This window comes from Parasteatoda tepidariorum, chromosome 6 (genome assembly GCF_982258835.1).
Source record: "Parasteatoda tepidariorum strain Cologne lab strain chromosome 6, Ptep-v5.0, whole genome shotgun sequence".
NCBI classification, from domain to species: domain Eukaryota; kingdom Metazoa; phylum Arthropoda; class Arachnida; order Araneae; family Theridiidae; genus Parasteatoda; species Parasteatoda tepidariorum.
Window position 1 is genome coordinate 85,809,728 of NC_141760.1, and position 21,577 is coordinate 85,831,304.

Below are 21,577 nucleotides of genomic sequence, written 5' to 3' on the forward strand. Positions count from 1 at the left end.
CTAGCCATTTTTTTAAACATTTTACATTGTTAGCAAATAGTCCGTCATCAAATGCATGCTAATAAATTGGAAATGAATTTAGAAAGGACGATTATCCTCTAACCCGGAAGCTAATTTGCAATTTGGAAGCCATTAACGACTCTCTCTCCTAAAATAATAAATCTAAAGAAAACTTTTAAAATATTTTTAAAAATTTTTTCAAAATGGAGACAAATTTGAGCGTAAAATCTACACATTTATGTCACATTAGGAGCTTTATAACAAACTGTAATAGCAAAATATCAAAATAATATTTTTTCTTGATTAATAATATGCTTACCTGAATAAATTCTCTCAAAAATTTCAAATATATTATGAAATATAACTAAACATATTATTCAGTATTAATTTTTTAAGTAAATATTCTAAATATTTTTATTTAAAGCATAATAAAAATAATAAATTCACACGTAAATCTTAGCTTTTAGTTCAAAGCATAGCTAACACTATACAAAATCTATAGAAAAAGTTTCGAAGAATTGTGCACTAAACTTCTTTGTAACGTGTGTTAGCGTTAAGACATTTTCTCAAAATCAACACTTTTCTGAAAATGGATTCTAATAACTGTACTGTTTCGTTTATCAGCAAGTGAAAAAAAACAACTACAACTTCAATTCTGAAGATCGAAGAACAAAAATTTAAAAAGGTTAAGTAATCTAATGAATACAAGTTCAAACATTAACATTAAAAACAAATCAAATTTGTCGAAATTACCGATTTTTATCCAGTCGAATATCGCAACAAGAAAATTAAAAAAAACATTTAGCATTTGTTCAGCGCAATCTCAATTCCAATGTTCTTGAAGACTTTAAAAAGTAACAAAAAAATGACAAATTTCGATATTGTATTTTACATTTGTGAAGCAATATTAAATTTCAATAAAAAATATATATTTAGACATATATATTTAAGCATTTTTTTATTAAACGTTTTACATATTTAAACACTTACAAATTAGGCCTTTAGCGTTATCTTAAAAAATGAAACTCTTATTAGCATACAACTAGGACTGTAATTTGTTAGAGTTCTCATAAGCCTTGAATTCTTAAATAGGAAAGTTAATTATAAATTTTGTTCTAGTTGACTGAAAATCAAGAACAATTCCTCCTTTAAACCATTTACTATAGTGATTGTCTTATTAATATTATTGGTTGTCAGTTTTATTTATATTACTTACGGACTTCATCATTAATCGAGAAAATTATATCTCTCTCAAAATTATAAATAACCTAACCAAACTAGTTGTTCAGCTCAAACCATATCAATCACTTAACTTTTTTGGATTTTTTTTCAACATTTTAAATGTTTTGTGTTTTTTTTTTCGGTATTTTCCTTTATAAATGTTGCCATTAGTGTGTGAACTTTGCAGTGATGATTGCTTTACAAAATAACCTTTAAAAATATTTCTAAATATAGGATTTATACTTTAGAAATTAGTCAAACATTACCATCTTAAACCATTTAAATTAAACCAAATATTACCATCTTAAACCATTGAAATTAAGCCAAATATTACCATCTTAAACCATTGAAATTAAGTTTCGCATTTTTTTACATTCTAATTATTATATATTTAAAATTGTTACAAATAATTAATTATTTAACAATTCATTTATTACAATAAAGCTATTTTTTTATTTTTCAGGAGATAGTTCTTTTGGTAATAGTTATGGACTAGACAATCCATATCGAGAAACTATTAGTCCATACGACGTACCATACAATCCTCCCTCACAGTCCCTGCCTATAACGAGAAGATATTAAGCATCATTTCTTGTACAGGTAATAAATGCACAACTCTTGAATCACTCAAAGAAATTGTTAAATGACTCTTGAAAAAATTACCAGGCACTGCTTTCAAAATTTTCTGTGACTTATCCAACCTATAAATATTGTCATCATCATATTTGATACAGAACTAAAATTGAAAGGACAAGGTATATTAGCAAAAATTACATAGAAGCAAGAGATTATTAACACTATCTGAAGCCGATATAGAGTTTTGTAAGTTAGTTGTTTTGTATAGTTGAGATGGTGTACCAATCCATGCAACGTCAATGTTTAATGCGTATCTGAAGCGTTCAGCAAAATATTTTTAAGGATCTCCTAGGTCAAAAGATTCACAAATTGAAACAATAACCTCAAGTTAATATGGAATTTTTAATTCTCCTGGTATACCTTCTTTTGCCTTTTCTTTTTAGCAACTTTATAAAATAACGTTAGCAGAATTCTTTTTCTCAGAGCGATAATATGTATCTGATTTTAAAAAAATATATATATATGTGTACGATCCATGAAAATTAAGCACACACTCAGTTCAGAGTGACCAAAAATTATTTCACAACTTGTATTTTTGAGTGCATTAACTCACTAATAATAATAAAACATTACTTTAAAACAGTACTCGGTTTAACAAAATGTAAATGGGTACTTTATATATTATCCTGTGGACCATTTTTGCCAAATCAGAAAAAAGATCGATAAAGCATCGCTTTTTTTAGCTTTATTGTATAATCATGTATTATAATGCCGGTACTGAGCAAGCCTAGCCTACTAAGTACATCCATTTTTGCTTTCATGAAAGCGTGTTTAGAAACCTGTTCTTTTCCCCCTCTGCTAAAAAATTAATCTAAATTTGAAATCTTCTTATCCCAGAAGATAATCATTGTATCGCAAAAAATGTGCGTTATAGAACGCTATATGTTTTTATATTTGCAAACAGAATTATTTAAATAATCAGATTTTTCATTTTGTTGTTGTTATTCCACGTGAAAACAAAATTGAAATGGTTTAAATTTCATTATTTTTTATTTCAGCATGCGTTAAATTATGTTTGTATTTTATTCATTTCTTGATGATCAATTACAATGTAAAAATACGTTTGAAACTCACAAAAATGAATTCTGCTTGATTATGTCGAAAGAGATTGACTAAGAACCAAAAATCCTGTAAATTACTTAACTTGTAGTCGAAAAAATATTTGAATCTAATTCCAATCTTCTATGCAATGTTTTTAAAATTTGGCATAATTGCCCTATTTAAAAAAATTTAGAAAATTCTAGAAAAGAAAAGAACGTGAATATTTTATGACAGATTTTTGGCATGATTGCCCTATTTAATAAAATTTATAAAATTCTAGAAAAAAAAAAAGAACGTGAATATTTTATGACAGAAGCCCTTGTTTACTTCTGGAAAGTATTTAGAGCCTACTATTGGAAAATATCAAGATAATATATTAGCTTACAGCTTACATAGAACCAACGTATCAAAATAATATATGAGCTTAAAGCTTACACAGAAGAATCAACTCTATGACATGATGAAAACGATAATAAAAGTACTAAATATTAAATAAAGTATAGAGAGAAAATATATGATGAAGAATATCAAAAAAGCCATATAGATCTCTTTATTAATATATTTTATTTTATTTTCCAGCGAGATGCTAACCCTGCCACATCAGAACAAAGTCATTCCAAGAATTTAGAGAAAATAGAATTATTTCTTGATGAATTATGATTGGTTAGAGTTGCTTTCTTTGGATAAATCAGTGAATCAAAACTGTATGATCTTTAATGGGAATAAACACTCTGCTCGGATGTTCATATAAACTGTTAAAATGAATCAAGGATTCATAATAAAAGAAACTTTAGAAATGAACACCTTGACAAAGAAACAATCCATTTTAATTTATTTATAGTTCCGATTTTTAATTTATTCGCTCATTTTTGTGTTCACCTTCTTAAAAAGACTGAATATATTTGTGATGGTGATAATTCCCTAATCCACGTTGCCAACGACTGTTGCTGGTCTCTATTTTTATTATCCGACATATTATGGTTTTCTTTTATTGGATATGAATTCCTTTTATGTATGTATTTGTTGATCATTTTATTTATGTTCATTATTAAAAACATCATTTTTCTAAGTCGTTTTGTCAGTTTCTATTTCTGATTTTATGTACGGAGCATAACACCTTCAATAATATTTGGTCTAATGGTTTAATAGTCATAATTTTCTGGAAGCTTATTTTTAAATTTTGAATTTCGTAATGATACGTTTGCAATCGAATATGGACGTATGGAATTTTCAATCGATCGAAATTTAAGGATTTTTATAAATTTTCGAAAATTTATAAAATGTTGCCTCAAATGAGGATAGATTGAAAATTCCATGCCTCCATTTTCGATTTTATGTTCTATGGTAAATATGAGATAAAATACACTCGGAATAATATTTTGTCGAATGATAATGCGCTAATTTTCAATTTTCAGGCAGTGACTGATTTAAGACCGTAGTTACTTTTCGGGAAACTTATATTTTTACGCTTTTATGCATGTATTTGTTGATTATTTTATTTATATTCATTATTAAAACCTTATTTTTCTAAGCTGTTTTCTTAGTGTCAATTTCTTATTTAATGGTACGGAGCAAATCGCCTTCAACAATATTTGGTCTTATGGTTTGATAGTCATAATTTCCTGGAAGGCTCTTATTTTTAAAATTTGAATTTAGTAATAATACACATGTAATCGAAAATGCATGTATGGAATATTCGATTGATCCTAATTTAAAGCCGCATTTTATAAATTTCGAAAATTTATAAAATGTTTCCTCAAATCGAAAATTCCATGAGTCCATTTTCGTTTTTATGTAAAGTAGTGAAAATACAAAAAAATACACTCTGAATAAAGTTTGGTCTTATGATTATGTACTAGTTTTCAGTTTTCAGGCAGCGACTAATTTAAGACCGTAATTACTTATCGGAAACTTATATTTTTTCTCAAATTTGGAACTCTTGATAATATACTTGTAATTTGAACTTGTGAAATGTGATCTCAGACAGCGATCTTTTTTTAAGTTTGATACTGCTATCATTGTTTATTTTTGCATTTATCAACTATGAGGCATAAGCAGCAATGAAAAAATAATATTTACTAATGTCACTTTTTCTAAAATTTCATCCCCATTGTTCAAAAAATCTTTATCGTGAATATAATTCTGCAAAAAAATAAAAATTTTATCTTCTTTTCTATACTGTGTTTACTCGTAAAAAAGTTTAAAAATAATAAGTAAAAGTCACTAATAAATGTAATTATAATTAAATCATATTTAATATACCTCATATCAAAGGAATGATAGATAATTTAAGAGATCAATTTAAAAAATAAATGAGACTGAAATGCTTGTTTCACTGCGTTTTGCTTAGGAAACTAGAAAATTTATTCCCACAAGTTTCAAAAATTAAATGATAAGTTCTTCAAAAGAGGATACTATTTACTGGGGAAAAAACGATGTTTTCATGTTCCGATGTCTCGGTAAATATTTCTTCAGCTGGAATGAAACATTGTTTTATTGTTTTTACATTTGACAACGTCATCTTTTTATAAATTTTATCAATACTTTGAAAGTTTGGTGAGAAAAACAAACTGGCGTCCTAAGCAGGACGAAAGAAATCCCTTTCGTTATTTATTTATTAATTGATTTTTAAAATCAGCTGAATATTTTTTTAAGCCCCTGATATATTAAAATTGCTGCAAAAATGATAAATAACTTTATCACGTTTTCAGTTTAACAACAAACATCTGAAATTCCTTTTTCTCTTCAAAACGAATTTACTCTATGTAATGAAATAATAATGTATTCAGAAATGTTATAAAAAATAGGCAATATTAATATCAAATTAAACTTGCTTTTTTCCTCAATCAATTTCCTAAATTTTCTTAAATAGTTATACTAAATATGGTGCTGCCATCTCTAAGAATCAAAGGGAAAATATTTTTTTTTCTTTTATTCAGTGGATTTAAAATAATCATTTAGAAATTAGTGTTTAGTGCATTTAAAATCAGTACCAAACCATCCAACTTATTCGGAAAACAAATGCGAAAACAATTATCTAACCTTAAAATTTTCCGTACTGTCAAGAAAATAAAACAAGTAAATTTTTGTACTGAATAAATCAAAAAACAAGAAATATTTGTATTTTTGGGCTTAAAAAATAGCTGAACCTCATTTCGGAGAATTAGGCTTTTTTTAATAGTTTTGAGTGTAAAAATAAATAATATTTAATATTAAATTGAACATCTTTTTCTTCCCTCAATCGTAGTAGTTATTTAAATAGTTGTGTTACGTTTAGTGCTGCCATCTATGAAAAGTAAAAAGAAAGCATTTATATTTTTCTTTTAATCAGTAGATTTAAAATAATCAGTTAGTGATTAATGTTTAGTGTTTCATGCTTTTACAATCAGTACCATACCATACAATGCATTCCGAAAACAAATTTGAAAAATATTATTTGACTTAAAATTTTCTGCACCATCAACATAAAAAAAAGCTGTTAACGTTTGTACTGTATAAATTTAAACAAGAAATAGGAATATTTTCGACCTTAAAAATGTAGTTTTTACATTATTTAAGAGTATTTTAAAAATTTTGGGTGTTCTAAAAATATTACTTGGAGATTGTCTGAACCATTGTTTTGATCAGTAATTTATTTACTTCCAAATTTTCCTTTATGAACGAATTCATTTACCTAATAAAAATAAGGTAAGCTTCAAAATATTGCCATGAGTAACCCGTTACCATTCTGCGATAATAATTTTTCCTTTATTTTTTTATTTACTTATTTTGTTAATTATTTTATTATACATTTTATTATTTATCTTTTATTTATTTATTTTTATTTATTTATTTATTTATTTATTTATTTTTCTTGGTGAGTCTTAAAACTCTTAAAACATAACCTATGAAACCAAGCACTATTGAAAAAAGTATTCTTCTTTAAGAGTGAGATGAAAAAAAAAAAATAGCTCCCAAGCTATTGGAACAAGGATACTTCAATATTCCAAAAATGGTTTATTAGAGAAAGAAAATAAAAAGTTTACCATTTGAAATTTATCAAAATTATATATTATTAATAATATATATTAATAATATATATTAATAATATTTATAATTATATATGATTAATAAGATTTCTCATGATTTCAAAATGTAAAAATGTTTTAGGTCTTAATGGATAATTTCTTTTTTCTTATTTGCAGTGTTCCTTAATTAGTTGATTCTTGTGTAATGTGTTACAATAAACCAGAAATGTGATTTCCGAATCTACCGAATCTACTGAAGTGAGTTGAATGATGCTCGGAGCAGTTGTGACTGAAAAAATAGAAAAAAAATTTATATAATAGAATGGATTTTTTTTAAGAAATTATAGTTTAATTTCTTATATTTTATTAAATAGTTAAAACTCGATTCTGATTATCAACTCTCAAATGAATTTATATTTTGGAATTAGTTTTTGTACTGTTGAAAACATTCCGAAAATGTTCTAGCTTTATTGATTGCACGAATATTTATGCGAACAAAAAATGCAGAAACTTACTACTGTGTTTTTAGAAAACATATTTCTTCAATTTTTAACTTTTTCATTTCATGTGGTTAATAATTATGCATTATTCATTAGTAAAAAAGTTTGAAAGTATCATTAAGTTTTCGAAAAATATTCTAGCAAATTTTATGTAGCTCAGAATGTGCTGCCTAGATGGCAGCACCAAATATTTTTAAATATGATCCAACCTCATATTTTAGTGGCGTTATCTATTGGAATTTTTTATCAACAAATTGTGATAAATTTTAAATTTTATTTACTATCGCTTCGAAACTTGGTGTTTAAATTTTAAATTCCAAACATTATAATTACTATTATATTATATTATTTGGAAAACTAATATACTATTATATTAATTAGAAAAAGTTTTCTTTCTTGTTTATATTTAATAATTAATTTTAGAAAAGAATACTTTTAAAATGCATAATTTTTTGGTATAAAATATATATATGTTTTATTTAATTTGCATATGGATATACTCTCAAATTAAGAAACGTGCTGACTAGTTTGATAAAACGCATTCTTTAGTTTAGAAGTATTTTCAGGGTGTTTCGGTGCTTTAATTATTTTTTCTGTCTGACGTAAAATTAAATATTTTTTGTCTTTAAAAAATTATTTATTTAATTTTATTTTATTTTCTACAATCGATGATGCATAATGACTAATTTTGATTTATTCCTCTAATTTTACAAATTTGCAAACTGCGTATGTATAAATTTCAGATCTAGAAATTGCGATGTTGGTAGATAATCAGAAAATTCAGCTTTTTTTAAACATCCAAGTAATTAAGCTTATTGCAGTTAGACAAACTGAAGCCAGCAGATTGAAAAGCGCATTTCTAATATATATTATGCTAAATATACATAATGTACGATATATAATAAGTGATATATACCCAGAATATATATAATGTTAAATAACACATTTTTAAATATGAAATAATATTCTCATAATTTTTTTGAAAATTCTTCACCACGACCTGTGCCTTAAATTCCACACTGAACAGTTTTTTCCTGCTATCATTAAATTTTATGATGATAAAAATCAGACGTTTGTTTGAGAGAAATATTTTGTCTATCTTCACTTAAAATAACAGTAATTTTCATTATGAAAGTTTTAATAATTAAAATAATTCTATAAAAAAAATTTCTTCATTTCCTTAAAAATTTATTTATTATATCACTTTTATTTTTTATTTATTTTATTTTTTTAACGTTCTCAAATACACTGCATTTGATTCAATTATGTCTTATCGTGAAAATATTTAGCATGCATGAAATAATGATTAAAATGCTTATAAAACATTGTTTTAAATTTAAATCATCCAATACAAGAAACTTCATATTCCATTTATTAAAATTTTCAGATTTTCATCGTATATTACAATTTAAATTAAAAATAGAACCTCATAATAGATCAAATATTTTAAATTTCGATTACAGGAATTTCATATCTGGCTTTAAGTGCAACTTCAGCCTTTATCCATGATCCAAATCTTGAAAATCCTTTTGAAGAAATGTAGACAATTTAAGCTAAAAGAAAATATTTATATCGTTATAGTTAAACATTAAAAGATAATAAATGCAAATTGAATAATACCTTATATAATTATATGACAAATTAGCAATACACCATTTTTTTAAAACATTTTACCGTGATAATGAGACTCAATTACTATAGCCAATAAATGTTTTAACGGAATTCGAAAATACACAAAATCTAGTCTAATTCATAGAATAACAAAAATTTTATTATATAAATCTCCTTTAAGATCAATCTTAACATATGCTTGTGAAACCTGAACCATATCTTGTACAGATGAGGCTATTTTGGGTACTTTTGAGAGAAAGGTCTTTTTGGAAGAAGTATCAAGCTTCTTTTCAGAAGTATTTTTGAAGGAATTCAAAAAAAAGTGTGTGGCTTAGAAGATCAAATATAGAGCTTTAACACTCACATAATGAATGTTACATTATTAACTTTATTAAATGACAAAGAATAAAATGGGCAAGCCACCTTATCAGAATGGACGAATACCGTACCACAAAACGAGTTTTCAATGCCAGACCAGTTGGCACACGAAAAAGAGGTAGACCGAATTTGAGATGGATGGATGGCCTAGAAAAAGACTTATTGGTCATAAAAACTAAAAACTGGAAAACACTAGCAGGAAAATGGCTAGCCTGGAAAAAACTTCTTAAGAAAGCCAAGGCCCACCCTGGGCTGTCGAGCCATTGATGATGATGATGATGATGAATGAATGAAAGTCAATTTTAAAAAAAATTATAATTTAAAATATTTTTATTTTACAAAGAGCATTTACTTCCTAATTAACCGCCATCTGTCCGATCTCACTTCAGATTTTGTAGTTAGTAGTTTTTAAAGTAGTAGAGATAAAATTTAAATTATTTGACATATTTTTTTAAACTACTTTTATTTAATTTCTTGCAATGGAAAAGGAAAGACGTCAGCAAAATCATTCAAGTCAAAATAATTGTCCGCTGTATTGTTAAAAAATTATTTTGATAGTTAATGGATAGAAAATAAATTTCATTTCTCAGAGTATTATTACTGATTCTTTATTGACTAAAATAACAAAGTAGTTACAATAGCGTCGAAATTCTTTCTTTTCTAAAATTGTTTGATAATTTGAAATCAGCACGTGCCAGTAAATTAATCATTAATGTGTCATTTTTCCGAATAGAGTCTGTTAAAAAAATTTCGTTTAAAGAAAAATAAATAAAAATAAAAATAAATTATAAAAATTTCGTATCTTCTTATTAAAAAATAATTGCGAACATCTAATATATATAATTCTCTTACGTGGCTCCCAAATTTTGACTGTATTTCTTTTCCAACGGTGGCAACGTTTGCTTTGTCTTGTTTACGTTACTACTTCTCTTATACGGCGAATCGACCAATGATTGCTGCTAAAAATTTCACATGCAAATCAAGCTGAGGTGGCTCAACATATAGCGCTTTTAAAAACGGAAACTGAAATAACCAAAGAGCATCAGCAGCGGCAATCTCATACTATTAAGCTAGGCAGAGGTGAGTAGTCTTTGTCGATAGATCTCTATTTTAGTATTTTGTCGAAAGCGCTTTTTTTCACGAATTTATTTGACAATTTTCGATTTATATCACGAATTATACTATTGCACATTTCTAATAGGTTTAACGAATTACACGTCATTTATTTGAATTCAAATTTATTTTAATGACTTAGTATTTACTAAAAGATGCAATTTTTCTTTTAAAAAAAAGTTTTTATATGGATTTGAATGATTGTTTTGAATTCTTAGAATTTTGTGAATTTGCAATGTATCTAAGTTAGTAGCGAGCGAAGCGAGCTTGGTTTGCGAAGCAAACCATATAAGACTGCTTAGCAATTTTCGGGGGTTGGCGAGCGTTAGCGAGCAGGGGGCGCAGCCCACTAGTTTTTTTAAAAAAATGTTAAAATGTTACTTTTTTACTACAATTTAATACGAAGTCACGGAATTAGATCAAAACGAAAATTCTGACAAAGGCTAAAATATCACAACGATTTTCCTTCGGTTTGAAAAGGAACACAAGAAAATTGTACTAGGAACAAAAATATTTCTATTTAATAAACTGAAATCATATTATGAAGAGAGTTCTCAACCTTTGCAGACATCTTCACAGTCGTCTTTGGTGTTGAAATTATTTGAATTGCCGTTGCATCCTCCATAAATAAAGAATTCACATTCTCCAGTTTCTTGGTTGTAGAAATACCTGGGAACAGCGGCTCTGCATTCTCCAACTTCTTTCTCCTGTTGGCACGCTGATGGAAGATGCTCAGCTGAAGTAAAAGTTGGAATTTAATGTTAAAGTTAATTCTTACAGTAAATAAGACAATAAAATATTCGTAACACACTCGTCTATAAGATTTACTGGAAGCTAAGTACTAATACACTGTTAAAAACTTTCAAACATGTTGAACTATCAAATCTTACATTTATTCTGTAAACCTAATATGAATAGCTAAATTGAACCATATTCTAATGCTTCTCAAAGATTTTCAAGATACTCAGACTCACATTATGATTCAATGTGCAATGAGCAAAAATACTTATAATAAATAAATTAATAAATAAATAATAAATAAATAAATAAATAATAAATAAATAATAAAAAAATAACTTAATAAACAAATAATAAATAAATAAATAATAATAAAAAAATAATAAATAAGTAAGGAAAGAAGGAATAAATAAAAAAATAATAAATGAATAAATAATAAATAAATAAATAAAAAGGACCACTGAGAATAACTGTTGATCTAATGATCCGATCTTCATGTTCCAGGATTCAATCCTAATGGTACGAAGGAATGATCTCAATATGCTAATTAATAATTACAGACGATATTTTAAGTAATAAAATCAAACACGAAAATGCACTCTCTCTGAATAATTACCTTTTTCTCGAGGGATATAGATTAATAACCACCAAATTATAGGGAGTAGCCGTAATCTGGGAAATATGGTTTGCTAGCTAACAGTTTGTTAAGGAGAGTGGTTCAAAGTAATTTCCCTTAACCCTTTGTATCACCGCGTTACATATCTGCAACATACATGAAAATCCAGTCCTATAATGAGGTGGATTTACCTATAAAATCGAACTAAGTTCAGGTAAAGAAAATATTGCAAACTCGGGGGAACCAAGTCTTGGTGCAGCTGCCAATATTATAATGCGTTTAGCCAGGATTGTTCCACGACATAATTGCAGGATATATAATTTTTTTTACAACAATCTCCATGATTGTATATTTGGCTAAGGAGGGATTGAAAAATGTGGTGTGAGACCTTGTTACCATAAAAACAACAATTTCAAAATTTTTCCCATGAAGTTTTAAATATATTGGAATTTTTGAGCTATTTTTCACGATATTGGAGATGTTCAACAAATGCTTTTTATCAATAAATTTTTAATTTTAAGGCCTTAAGTTTTTCATTATTTTTTACACGCTTAATATGATGTATTCTAACATCCGCGTAAATATTTCTTAAATCAGAGTTGTTGAGTTATAAAGGGTTAATGCTAATTTCACTTTTTGCGTATTTCACCATATCTCCAGAACTTTTTAAGCGAATCAAAATATTTTTGTGCAGAATTATAAAATTCGTTTATCCAAAGATAATTTTATGCGAAAAATTACTTACAATTAATATTTATTATTTTTTTTATTATTTTATTTAAGAATAGTCGAGAAAATTTTGAACTGTAAATTTTACAAGTTTAACATCATAAATATATATCATAATATATCATAAATATATATGTAATTTTACATAGAAACATACAACATTTAACGAAATAGGTCGAATAGTTCTTGAGAAATTGAATTTTTAAATTTGATTTCTCAGGGACTATTCGACAGAAGTTATTCAGAGTTGTCCTTTTTTAATTTGCGCAGTGTAACTTGTGATGTTGTTCACCACGCATTCCCTCCTTCCAATTCTTTTATTTTTTCCTTTACTCAATTAAGAACTTTTACTCCCTTTTTTTATTTTTTTTATTTATGTTAGCATTCCTTTTGCAACAATAAATTTATTTCTCTATGCAAGCTATAAGCTAATCTTCCCATCTTGATATCTCCCAATTTTATGCTTGAAATTTTCGTGAAAATAAACAAACGGGAATGTCTGTTAGATAGATTTCAAATAAGTTCTTTCTTGAAATTTCTTAGATTTATCTATAAATAGAAGGGTATCTGTGTTTAGATGATGACTATGATTAGATGAGTTCCATTTTTTGATGAAAAATATAACGGGTATGTGACGTAATTTGAAAGTGGTATTCTATTTGATTGAAGAAGTACTAAAAACTACACACCCAATCCAATATGATACTTTGTGCTTATTTGATTGCATAAAATAAGGAAGATAAAAATGAAATGCTTTAAAATAATATTTGGTTAAATTTAATTTTTTTTTAATTTGATTATGATTTTTTTTAAACAATTCTAGAAAGAGTTGAATTTGAAGCACAAACCTTGAAGATATCAAGATGGGAAGATTAGCTTATAGCTTGCATAGAGATATAAGCTTATAGGTTCAAAATGGGCATCAACTTGAAAAAAAAGCGGAAGTAAGAATGCTTAATTAAGTAACTGGTAAAATTAAAGAAGTATAAGAAGACAATGTGTAAGAACATCACATTCCTAAATAACAGTTCATGATGAATAGATTTTTCTAAGAGTGTTTAAGTATTTGATTTTGAATTGATTTTTTATTGATAAAAACAAGATAGAGTAAAAAAGTATGATATTTTTATTTTATAAAACTTGAACAGATGATTTCAGATATCAACATTAAACATTATTTTTATAAAAAATAAGGTATTTAAAATAACTTGTTGGAAAGCATTATTAAATACAAAGGAGTAGTATAATTTTAAATAGGAAAATGGAAAATAACAAATTTTCTTATCATAAAAAATGGTAAAAACACTCATATCCAAAAGCATTTGATATTTAATTTTTTCCCATCGGACATTTATATTAATAAAGCAATATTTAGGTATGTTTTTGTAATCATTAAATTAATTTAATCATCAGATAATAAATGATTCAAACAGAAATAATAATATAATTAATTGTAAATGAAGTAAAAAATAAATCTGATGACTAATAACCGTAACGCACCAAAGTTTTTTTTAAAAGTAAAGCCACCGTCGAAATAAATGAAACATATACTCTTACCGCATTTTATACTAAGACAAGAAATAACTCCGATTGCAGTACAAAAAAGTATCAAAGACTTCATTTTATTTCACTTAATCTCACATGAAATCCATCAAGATTTGGCATTGTTTACAAGACTAAGCCGGAAGAAGTTCAAGGAAAATTTTCCGTTAATTTTTCTTATTTAACCATTAAAATAATGACAATGAATTGAAAAAACTTTCCGAGAAAATGATCTTTTCCTGTAGTTTATTCTATTAGGTAATCATACTTTTTTTTAAAACAAATGATTTATTATACTTTAATATACAGGGATTTAAATTTCATATTATGCTTATTGTGATATTGTTCATCACATATTTTCTCTCCATTTCTTTATTTGTTTAATTAAATATTCATTTATTTAATTAAATATTCATTTATTTATTATTCTTTTCTGACTTTTATTTTAATTTTTAGTTTCGATTTCTACCTTTAAATTATTTTCTGATTTGGCCCTCTTTGCAAGCTATAAGCTATTCTAATGCCTTTGATTCTTTTTTAAGCTCTTAGCCCTTAACCTTCTAGAAATGAGAATAACAGAATTATCATTTTAAAATGTTCGAGTTATTTCTTTCTAAAACTCTTTGAATTTTATCGACATATGTGGCTTTGAATTATAGACATTACTTTATAAGATCTCTTTATATTTTATCCTTGAATATTTATTTGATTTTCTCTTCTTAAGATTTAATTAGATCAAATAACACAAAGATTAAGATATTATTTGATGAATATAATTGCTTTAATTATATGATTGAAAACTATATACTGCGTAATTTTAATTGTTTTAAAATGGAATTCATTTTGAAAATGTTGTGTGAAAAGACATATTTCATTCATAAATCATCTGAATTTCTATGATTTTAATTTTACGAAAGTGAGTACTGGAGTTGAAAAGATTATTTACTTTAAAACAAATTAATATAGAAACTATAATTGTTTTTTGAGAGTCTGTTGATTTGCACCGAGCACTGATCTGAATTACGAATAGCAACTAGATTTGTTAGGGGAATAACGACAGCATCGAATTGCCTCTTCGAATTCAATACATTTTTAATATTTATGATTTAAGTGGCACATCACTTGTGTTTTTAATTTATGCTTAGCATCTTATGTTATTTTCAAATGCTTGTTAAACGTCTTTCAAATTTAATACTTATTTTAATCTTTTTTAGACGACAACGAGTCTAATTAGGAAACATCCTTTGGATAAAGAGTTCTGCTGAGACAATAAATGTTTAAATATTTTAAGGTTTTTCATATATTATGTTATTAACGATTCAACTTGCACGATTAAAGTGTCTTAGTGAAATTCATTAAAATGTCTGTAATTTTTACCCTAACCTCTTCGTTTGTAATGTGCTTTACACATTAGAACATATAATTTACCTCCGCTTAATTGAAAAAATTAACGTCAATATTTTAAAAAGTAATGACCTACGACAATATTTTAAATTTTTATAATATATTTAGTTATTAATATGAATAAAAAAATCTTTTGTATATCCATTAACCTTTAGTTAATTTTCATTCAATATCCTCTATTTATGAACCCTTTACTTACTGCGCGTAGTATGATGAAGTCCGCCATTTTGGTGCACCCGTTATACCAGTCGTAAGCAATAGGCATCATTGTTTAGTCCTTTGAAAATGACAACTTTAAAAATAATACAATGTAATCGAAGTATAACTAATAATCTGATTAGTTAGCACTAGTCCTACATTAAAACTCTCAAAGTTTTAAACAGTCTCAAAGCACTTACCTTTTCCACATACTCCACGGCATTCTTCCAAACTTTCGAAGTTGTTTCCATTCCCACCTTCTCCAGTGTATACAAATCGTGTGCATTCACCTAATGCATTGTTAAAACCGAACCTCTTCAGATTGTCAGAACCAGTTCCGGGTTCAAAAGGTAAGTTGCATACATCTGATCCCCAAGATTTGGAATCTGAAGAGATTTCGAACAAGCGATCATAAGAATGAATACAAGAACAAAATGTTTAATTTATAAAAAATAGGAAAAAAGCAATTAAATTTTTCTAAATCAAGAATAGATAACGCGCGATGGATGTTTGGTTCTCAATATAACCATTTGCCTCAATTTTTATACTCAGGAAAGAGATTCAACCAGCTCCATTGCGTAATGAGTTATCTTACGTAATGAAGGAAGTGTCAGTCCTAATGTCGAAGCTAGAAGCTGAACTATGTGATGTATTGTAGAGATGTCCAAGCTATAAGCTGAACTATATCACTCTAGTGAAATAATTAAATCAATTATCGTTTGCATCATTCTTATTTGTTTGGTTTTTAATATAATCATTTGCCTCCATTTTTATACTCCGGAAAGAGATTCAACCATCTCCATTGCGTAATGAGTTATCTTACGTAATGAAGGAAGTGTCAGTCATAATATCTAAGCTAGAAGCTAAACTATGAGATGTACTGTAGAGATGTCCAAGCTAGATGCTGAACAATATCACTCTAGTAAAATAAATAAATCAATTATCGTTTGCATCATTCTTATTAGATGATTCATAATCCCATTCCAATAGAAACGTATTCTTATTGGTTGCTAACTATAACTGAGTGATCATTCATAGATTTCTGGTGGGCAGATTAGTTGAAGTGACATCTCTGTACACAACAGCGGGAAGCGGCTTCTTTAGATGTTGAGTAAAAGTGAGACAAATATTTTCTTTTTCGTTAGTTTTTTAACTCTTAACTAATAGCGTTACAAGAAGAAGAAAAATAACGCGTATTTTTATCATACATTTGGCTAGATACATTTACATTTGGCTAGATACACCTACATTTGGCTAGATCTACATATACATTTGGCTAGATCTCACAGATATAACATCCTTTAGGCCTCATATCCTTTCCTTAGATCTGATATCCTTTAAAGCCTCATAATCTTGTGCTTATTTCATCCAAAATCCAAAGAAAAAATGTTCTCAAGGGTGATCAATTAGAGTTTCCTGAACGCGATAAATCTTAAATAAAAATGCTAATTAGCTTGTGCTGACGATATTACAAGATAAGAAAATATGTACTTTCTCTGAAAAAAAGTTTCGATGCTTTAGACGTTTGGACCCTTGAAATATAGAATTGACCCCAATTTACAAAATAGGGTCCTAATAGTCAGGAGCATTGAGAAAACATGGGCCCTTAATATTAATTAAATTTGTTTTTAAAAAATTGTAAAAAAAAAAATTCTCATAATTACAATACTTGTTTATCTAAAGGTCTGGCTTCTTAGGACAGTTCGACGTTACACAACGTCAGCTGGAAATCAGCGCTAACACGTGAAGTTACGTGTTACGTAAGGATTTATTTTCGTTGTTTCCCAAATAGAATGTAGCGAACAGTCTGTTTCTATCTCTTTTGGTTTTTAAAATTGAGGGTCATTTTTTGGATTAATTAGTTCATAAGCCTAGTGGGGTGTAAACTTACCTATACAGGCGCTTTTGCATTCGTCATAGGTATCGTAGCTGTTACCATTTTGTCCACATCCTTCAACGCAATCATCTTCGTTTGCATCGTAGTAGTAGGACGCAAATTTTCCTCTGCAAAATCCTGGTTCAGGTAACTCCACACAATTCTTTTCATCTATGTAACAAAATATTTCAAAATTAAATTAAAAGTTAAAATACTTTTGACCTTTTACTCATTTTCGAAATCTTATGAACTAATTTTTACAGTTAAGCATGTAAATTCCATTCCATTTGTCATTTATCTAATATTTCAGTTGCATTTTATTTCTTTAAACTGATTAAAAATATACTTTTTATGAAAAATCAATGTTTATGGTTTCACGCGCTCCGAATTTTTTTATTACCTCATTATATTAATAACTATATAATCATAGGAGTTTAATTACTTCAAAATTGAAACAATGCTTAAATTGCTAAGTAATTTAATTTCAAGAAATTCAGAGAATAGTTCGTTAATAATAACTGCATACAACAAATCTTAAGTCTACAAATTTATCTCCGTGTCTTAATTCGGTAATTCTAATAATTTAAGATATTTTATCGATGAATGTGAAACTAATTATATTTTAGGAAATTACATTATTTATTAAAGGAAAAAACTCAGAAAACAATCTAGAAAGTTCTAATAAGAAAATTTAATTGCATGCAACCATTTTGTAGACAAACAAACCTTTTTTAATGCTGGAACAGCAGCTACTTTTTTAGTGTTTGATTTTTATATTGTATTTTGCGTTCTTGAAATAATTTATTTGTTTATCTAATATCTATATGCCATAAAATCAACAAAATACTGTAATTGAACTACTTTACTTGCATAAATTTTTATAAACTTACTGCTTAATCATTTTTGATTTACCATTATTTTAGTTCAGATTTCAAAGATGGCAGATTTAATATTTTCTTTTGAATTTATTTTTTAATTTGATTTTGTTTTTTAATTAGCATGTGAACTCGACTTTTCTTTTACTACCTTTTTCATTGAAGCTTTTATACTCATTATCTAATAAACAAGTATGTTTTTGTAAATTAGCTTCTATTGGTGCGAATTAAGTACGTAATCATTCCGTTTTTTTTTTATCTGCCCCACTGCTTTTTTTAATTTTTTATGTAAAAATAGTTTAATTAAAAATAGTTTTTATTTAATTATTAAAGGATCGAATAAAATAAAAGAATGATAGGTAGAAGGAAATAAAAAATTGAATATTCGAAAACATTCAAAGATTTAAAGAAAAAAACTGTTCATTTTGTTCTGAAATTATCAAACCAGTAAGAGTGAAAAGAAAAGAGTATAAAGAAAAAGTACAAAGAAATTCATGATGTAAAAAATAAACTCACGCCTGAAATTGATAATATGTTTATATTTTACATTTAATTCAATTTTGCTGAAAACTTATTAAATTACTTACCGTTGGCTAATGCCCCGATAACTAAACCAACCAGTATGAATAAATGCATTTTCGCCCGATTTCTATGCAGGAAAAAAAGTAAAATCGTTTTATTGCTCTTTAAATATTATGCATCTGTTTTAATTATCACAATCGTAATCTTTTTCATTCAAGTTATCTATATAATTGGAAAATCAACACATGTTCCAATACTTCGGTATCAGTGATAACATCTGGTGCATGAAGTATTTGGTAAAAAATTTTAATAAATTAATTCTAAAATGTCGATTTTATTTCACTAAATTCTGAAGGCATAATAATATTTATGCATTTTTCATTAATTTATGCATTACAACAATATATCAAAGAACAGTGTCGTACCTTAAGACACTTTTTGGTCAATTAAACCTAAAGACAACCTTTAGAAACACTAATGATTTCCTCTACATTTTTCATGTCTCACAGTGGACTTATCTTAAAGACATGGTTCCCAGTAGACCACTGGCTGCTGTCAGTAAGCGGATGGGGGATCACTTTGTTTAGAGGACCGAGTGTGCGCGATATCGGTTCTCTTTAAACTGTAAAGTGCTCGCCTTCGCGCTTAGGTCATCGGGCTACCGAAGCAGGGGAGCCATCCCCTCTGCAGAGGATCAAAATTGCAATGGCATGTCTCCGGATCATCCTCAGGGATGTTTCCCAGACCGTCGACAATAGCCCATTGAGCAGCTCCAGTACGACGTAAATAAAGTACCAACATGTATTTTTCATTAACAATACAATAAGAGGAAAATGGAATAGGGACGGATAGTGGGGTGAGACCAGGTACCTAAATTACCCCCCAGGTACCAGGTACCTACCTGGGGGGAGACCAGGTGTCCAAATTAGTTCTATTTTGCAGCTGACAAACTCTGAATTACACTTTACTAGTCATGTTACTAATAAATAATTAAAAATAATAAAATATGCACTGAAATGGATGCCGGAAAATGGGGTAATAAAATTATATTTGAGTATTTTAATGTTGTCAGTCATTAGAAGATTGAATAAATTCCAATTTCAAGAAAAGGGCAAACAAATAAAATTAAGGCAACAAATAAAATTAAACTGCAAACAAATAAATAATAAAGAATCTGTGTCAAATAAATTATAAAGAATGAGTGTTGCTACATTTTATTGATATGGTCAGCAGTAAGAACAGAATATCATATATTTTCTAGCGTTACGATTTTATAGAATTATGTTAGCTAACTAATTAAATTTTATCAACGAATTAAAGATCAACTAATTAAATTGGTTAAATCTAAAAATTTTAATTGAATAAACTTTCATTTATACAATCAATTTATTCAATCAATAAATTTCCTTATTAAAAGTTTTTTTTCGGGCAATTACTTTTATACTCTCTCTTTTATTGTTATTATTATTATTTACTCTAAATGATCGTAGAAATCTGGTTTTCTTCGGCACATATACTGATATTTTGAGATTGTAAATTAATAAACACATTCAATGTTCGTAGAAATCTGGTTTTCTTCGGCACATATACTGATATTTTGAGATTGTAAATTAATAAACACATTCAATGATCGTAGAAATCCGGTTTTCTTCGGCACATATACTGATATTTTGAGATTGTAAATTAATAAACAAATTCAATGATCGTAGAAATCTGGTTTTCTTCGGCACATATACTGATATTTTGAGATTGTAAATTAATAAACACATTCAATGATCGTAGAAATCTGGTTTTCTTCGGCACATATACTGATATTTTGAGATTGTAAATTAATAAACACATTCATTGATCACTTTCTTAGAAAAAAAACAAAAATATACACCGAAATTCTAGAACTGAGTTAATTGCAAAATTTCATACACCAACAATTCTACCATATACATTTTTAAATAGATTTACGCTAAACTTTCTCTTATACATATACATTTTATAAATGCATTTATAGTATTCAACAAGTAAATACTATGACTCAAACCTCATTAGAAGCTAGTGTGAATGAAAAATCATATGAATCCAGTTTATTAAATGTGCCATCATATTCTATTTTTTTTAAATGAAATATTCGTTGTTTTTCTGTTTAACGTAAAAAAATACTAGCTGAAATAATAGAATACTGGTAAAAAAAAAATACTGGTAAAAATAAATACTCGCGAAATTACTTATGGTAATGGCATTTCCTGCCAAAGAAAATTCCTAAATTTGTTTAATAAACCAAAAATATGCGGTATTTAAACCATTCATTTAGTATTTTTTTCCCCTTTCATATAGTAGCGATTTGCTGGAAATTCCGATTTTAGAAATTGGAGTTCTTACTACCACGCAGTTAGTAGGAAATACAAGACTGAAAAGCTAATTTTACTAACTAAATGGTTTTTAAGCGATGCTCTAAGACAGCGGTTCCAATTTTTTTTCTATAATGGGATCCTAAAGCATTAAACCTCTTTTAGCGGAACCCCTACTTCATCAAACTCAAAAAAAAATTTACAAAAATTACAACAAATAAAAAGAAC

The 21,577-nt window shown here is 27.2% G+C and overlaps 2 protein-coding genes across 2 annotated transcripts in view; one reads left to right on the top strand and one right to left on the bottom strand.

Moving 5' to 3' along the window:
* The window catches only part of LOC107444593 (uncharacterized), a 209,408-nt gene extending 205,441 nt beyond the window's left edge, over window positions 1-3,967 (top strand). Inside the window, exons 12-13 of the mRNA XM_021145380.4 lie at window positions 1,685-1,821; window positions 3,478-3,967. Coding sequence (XP_021001039.2) covers window positions 1,685-1,803 — 119 coding nt within the window. The 3' untranslated portion in view covers window positions 1,804-1,821; window positions 3,478-3,967. The remainder of the gene's footprint in view (window positions 1-1,684; window positions 1,822-3,477) is intronic.
* Window positions 3,968-8,761: 4,794 nt separating this feature from the next.
* On the bottom strand, window positions 8,762-19,140 carry LOC107444594 (boophilin-H2). Its single transcript, XM_087166136.1, has 5 exons — window positions 19,073-19,140; window positions 17,626-17,781; window positions 15,935-16,120; window positions 11,067-11,243; window positions 8,762-8,958 (listed from the first exon to the last, which is right to left on the bottom strand). The coding sequence occupies exons 1-5, from the start codon at window positions 19,119-19,121 to the stop codon at window positions 8,954-8,956; spliced, it is 573 nt and encodes a 190-aa protein (XP_087022262.1). The 5' UTR covers window positions 19,122-19,140; the 3' UTR covers window positions 8,762-8,953.
* Window positions 19,141-21,577: the final 2,437 nt, after the last annotated feature.

What these genes read in the sequence shown, in the direction of transcription:
- LOC107444594 (XM_087166136.1), bottom strand. Translation starts at nt 19,121, where the DNA reads ATGCATTTATTCATACTGGTTGGTTTAGTTATCGGGGCATTAGCCAAC. An exon ending in TATCGGGGCATTAGCCAACG is followed by an intron (nt 17,782 to 19,072) that starts GTAAGTAATTTA and finishes TTTGTTACATAG; the next exon opens with ATGAAAAGAATTGTGTGGAG. An exon ending in CCGTGGAGTATGTGGAAAAG is followed by an intron (nt 11,244 to 15,934) that starts GTAAGTGCTTTG and finishes CTTTTACTTCAG; the next exon opens with CTGAGCATCTTCCATCAGCG.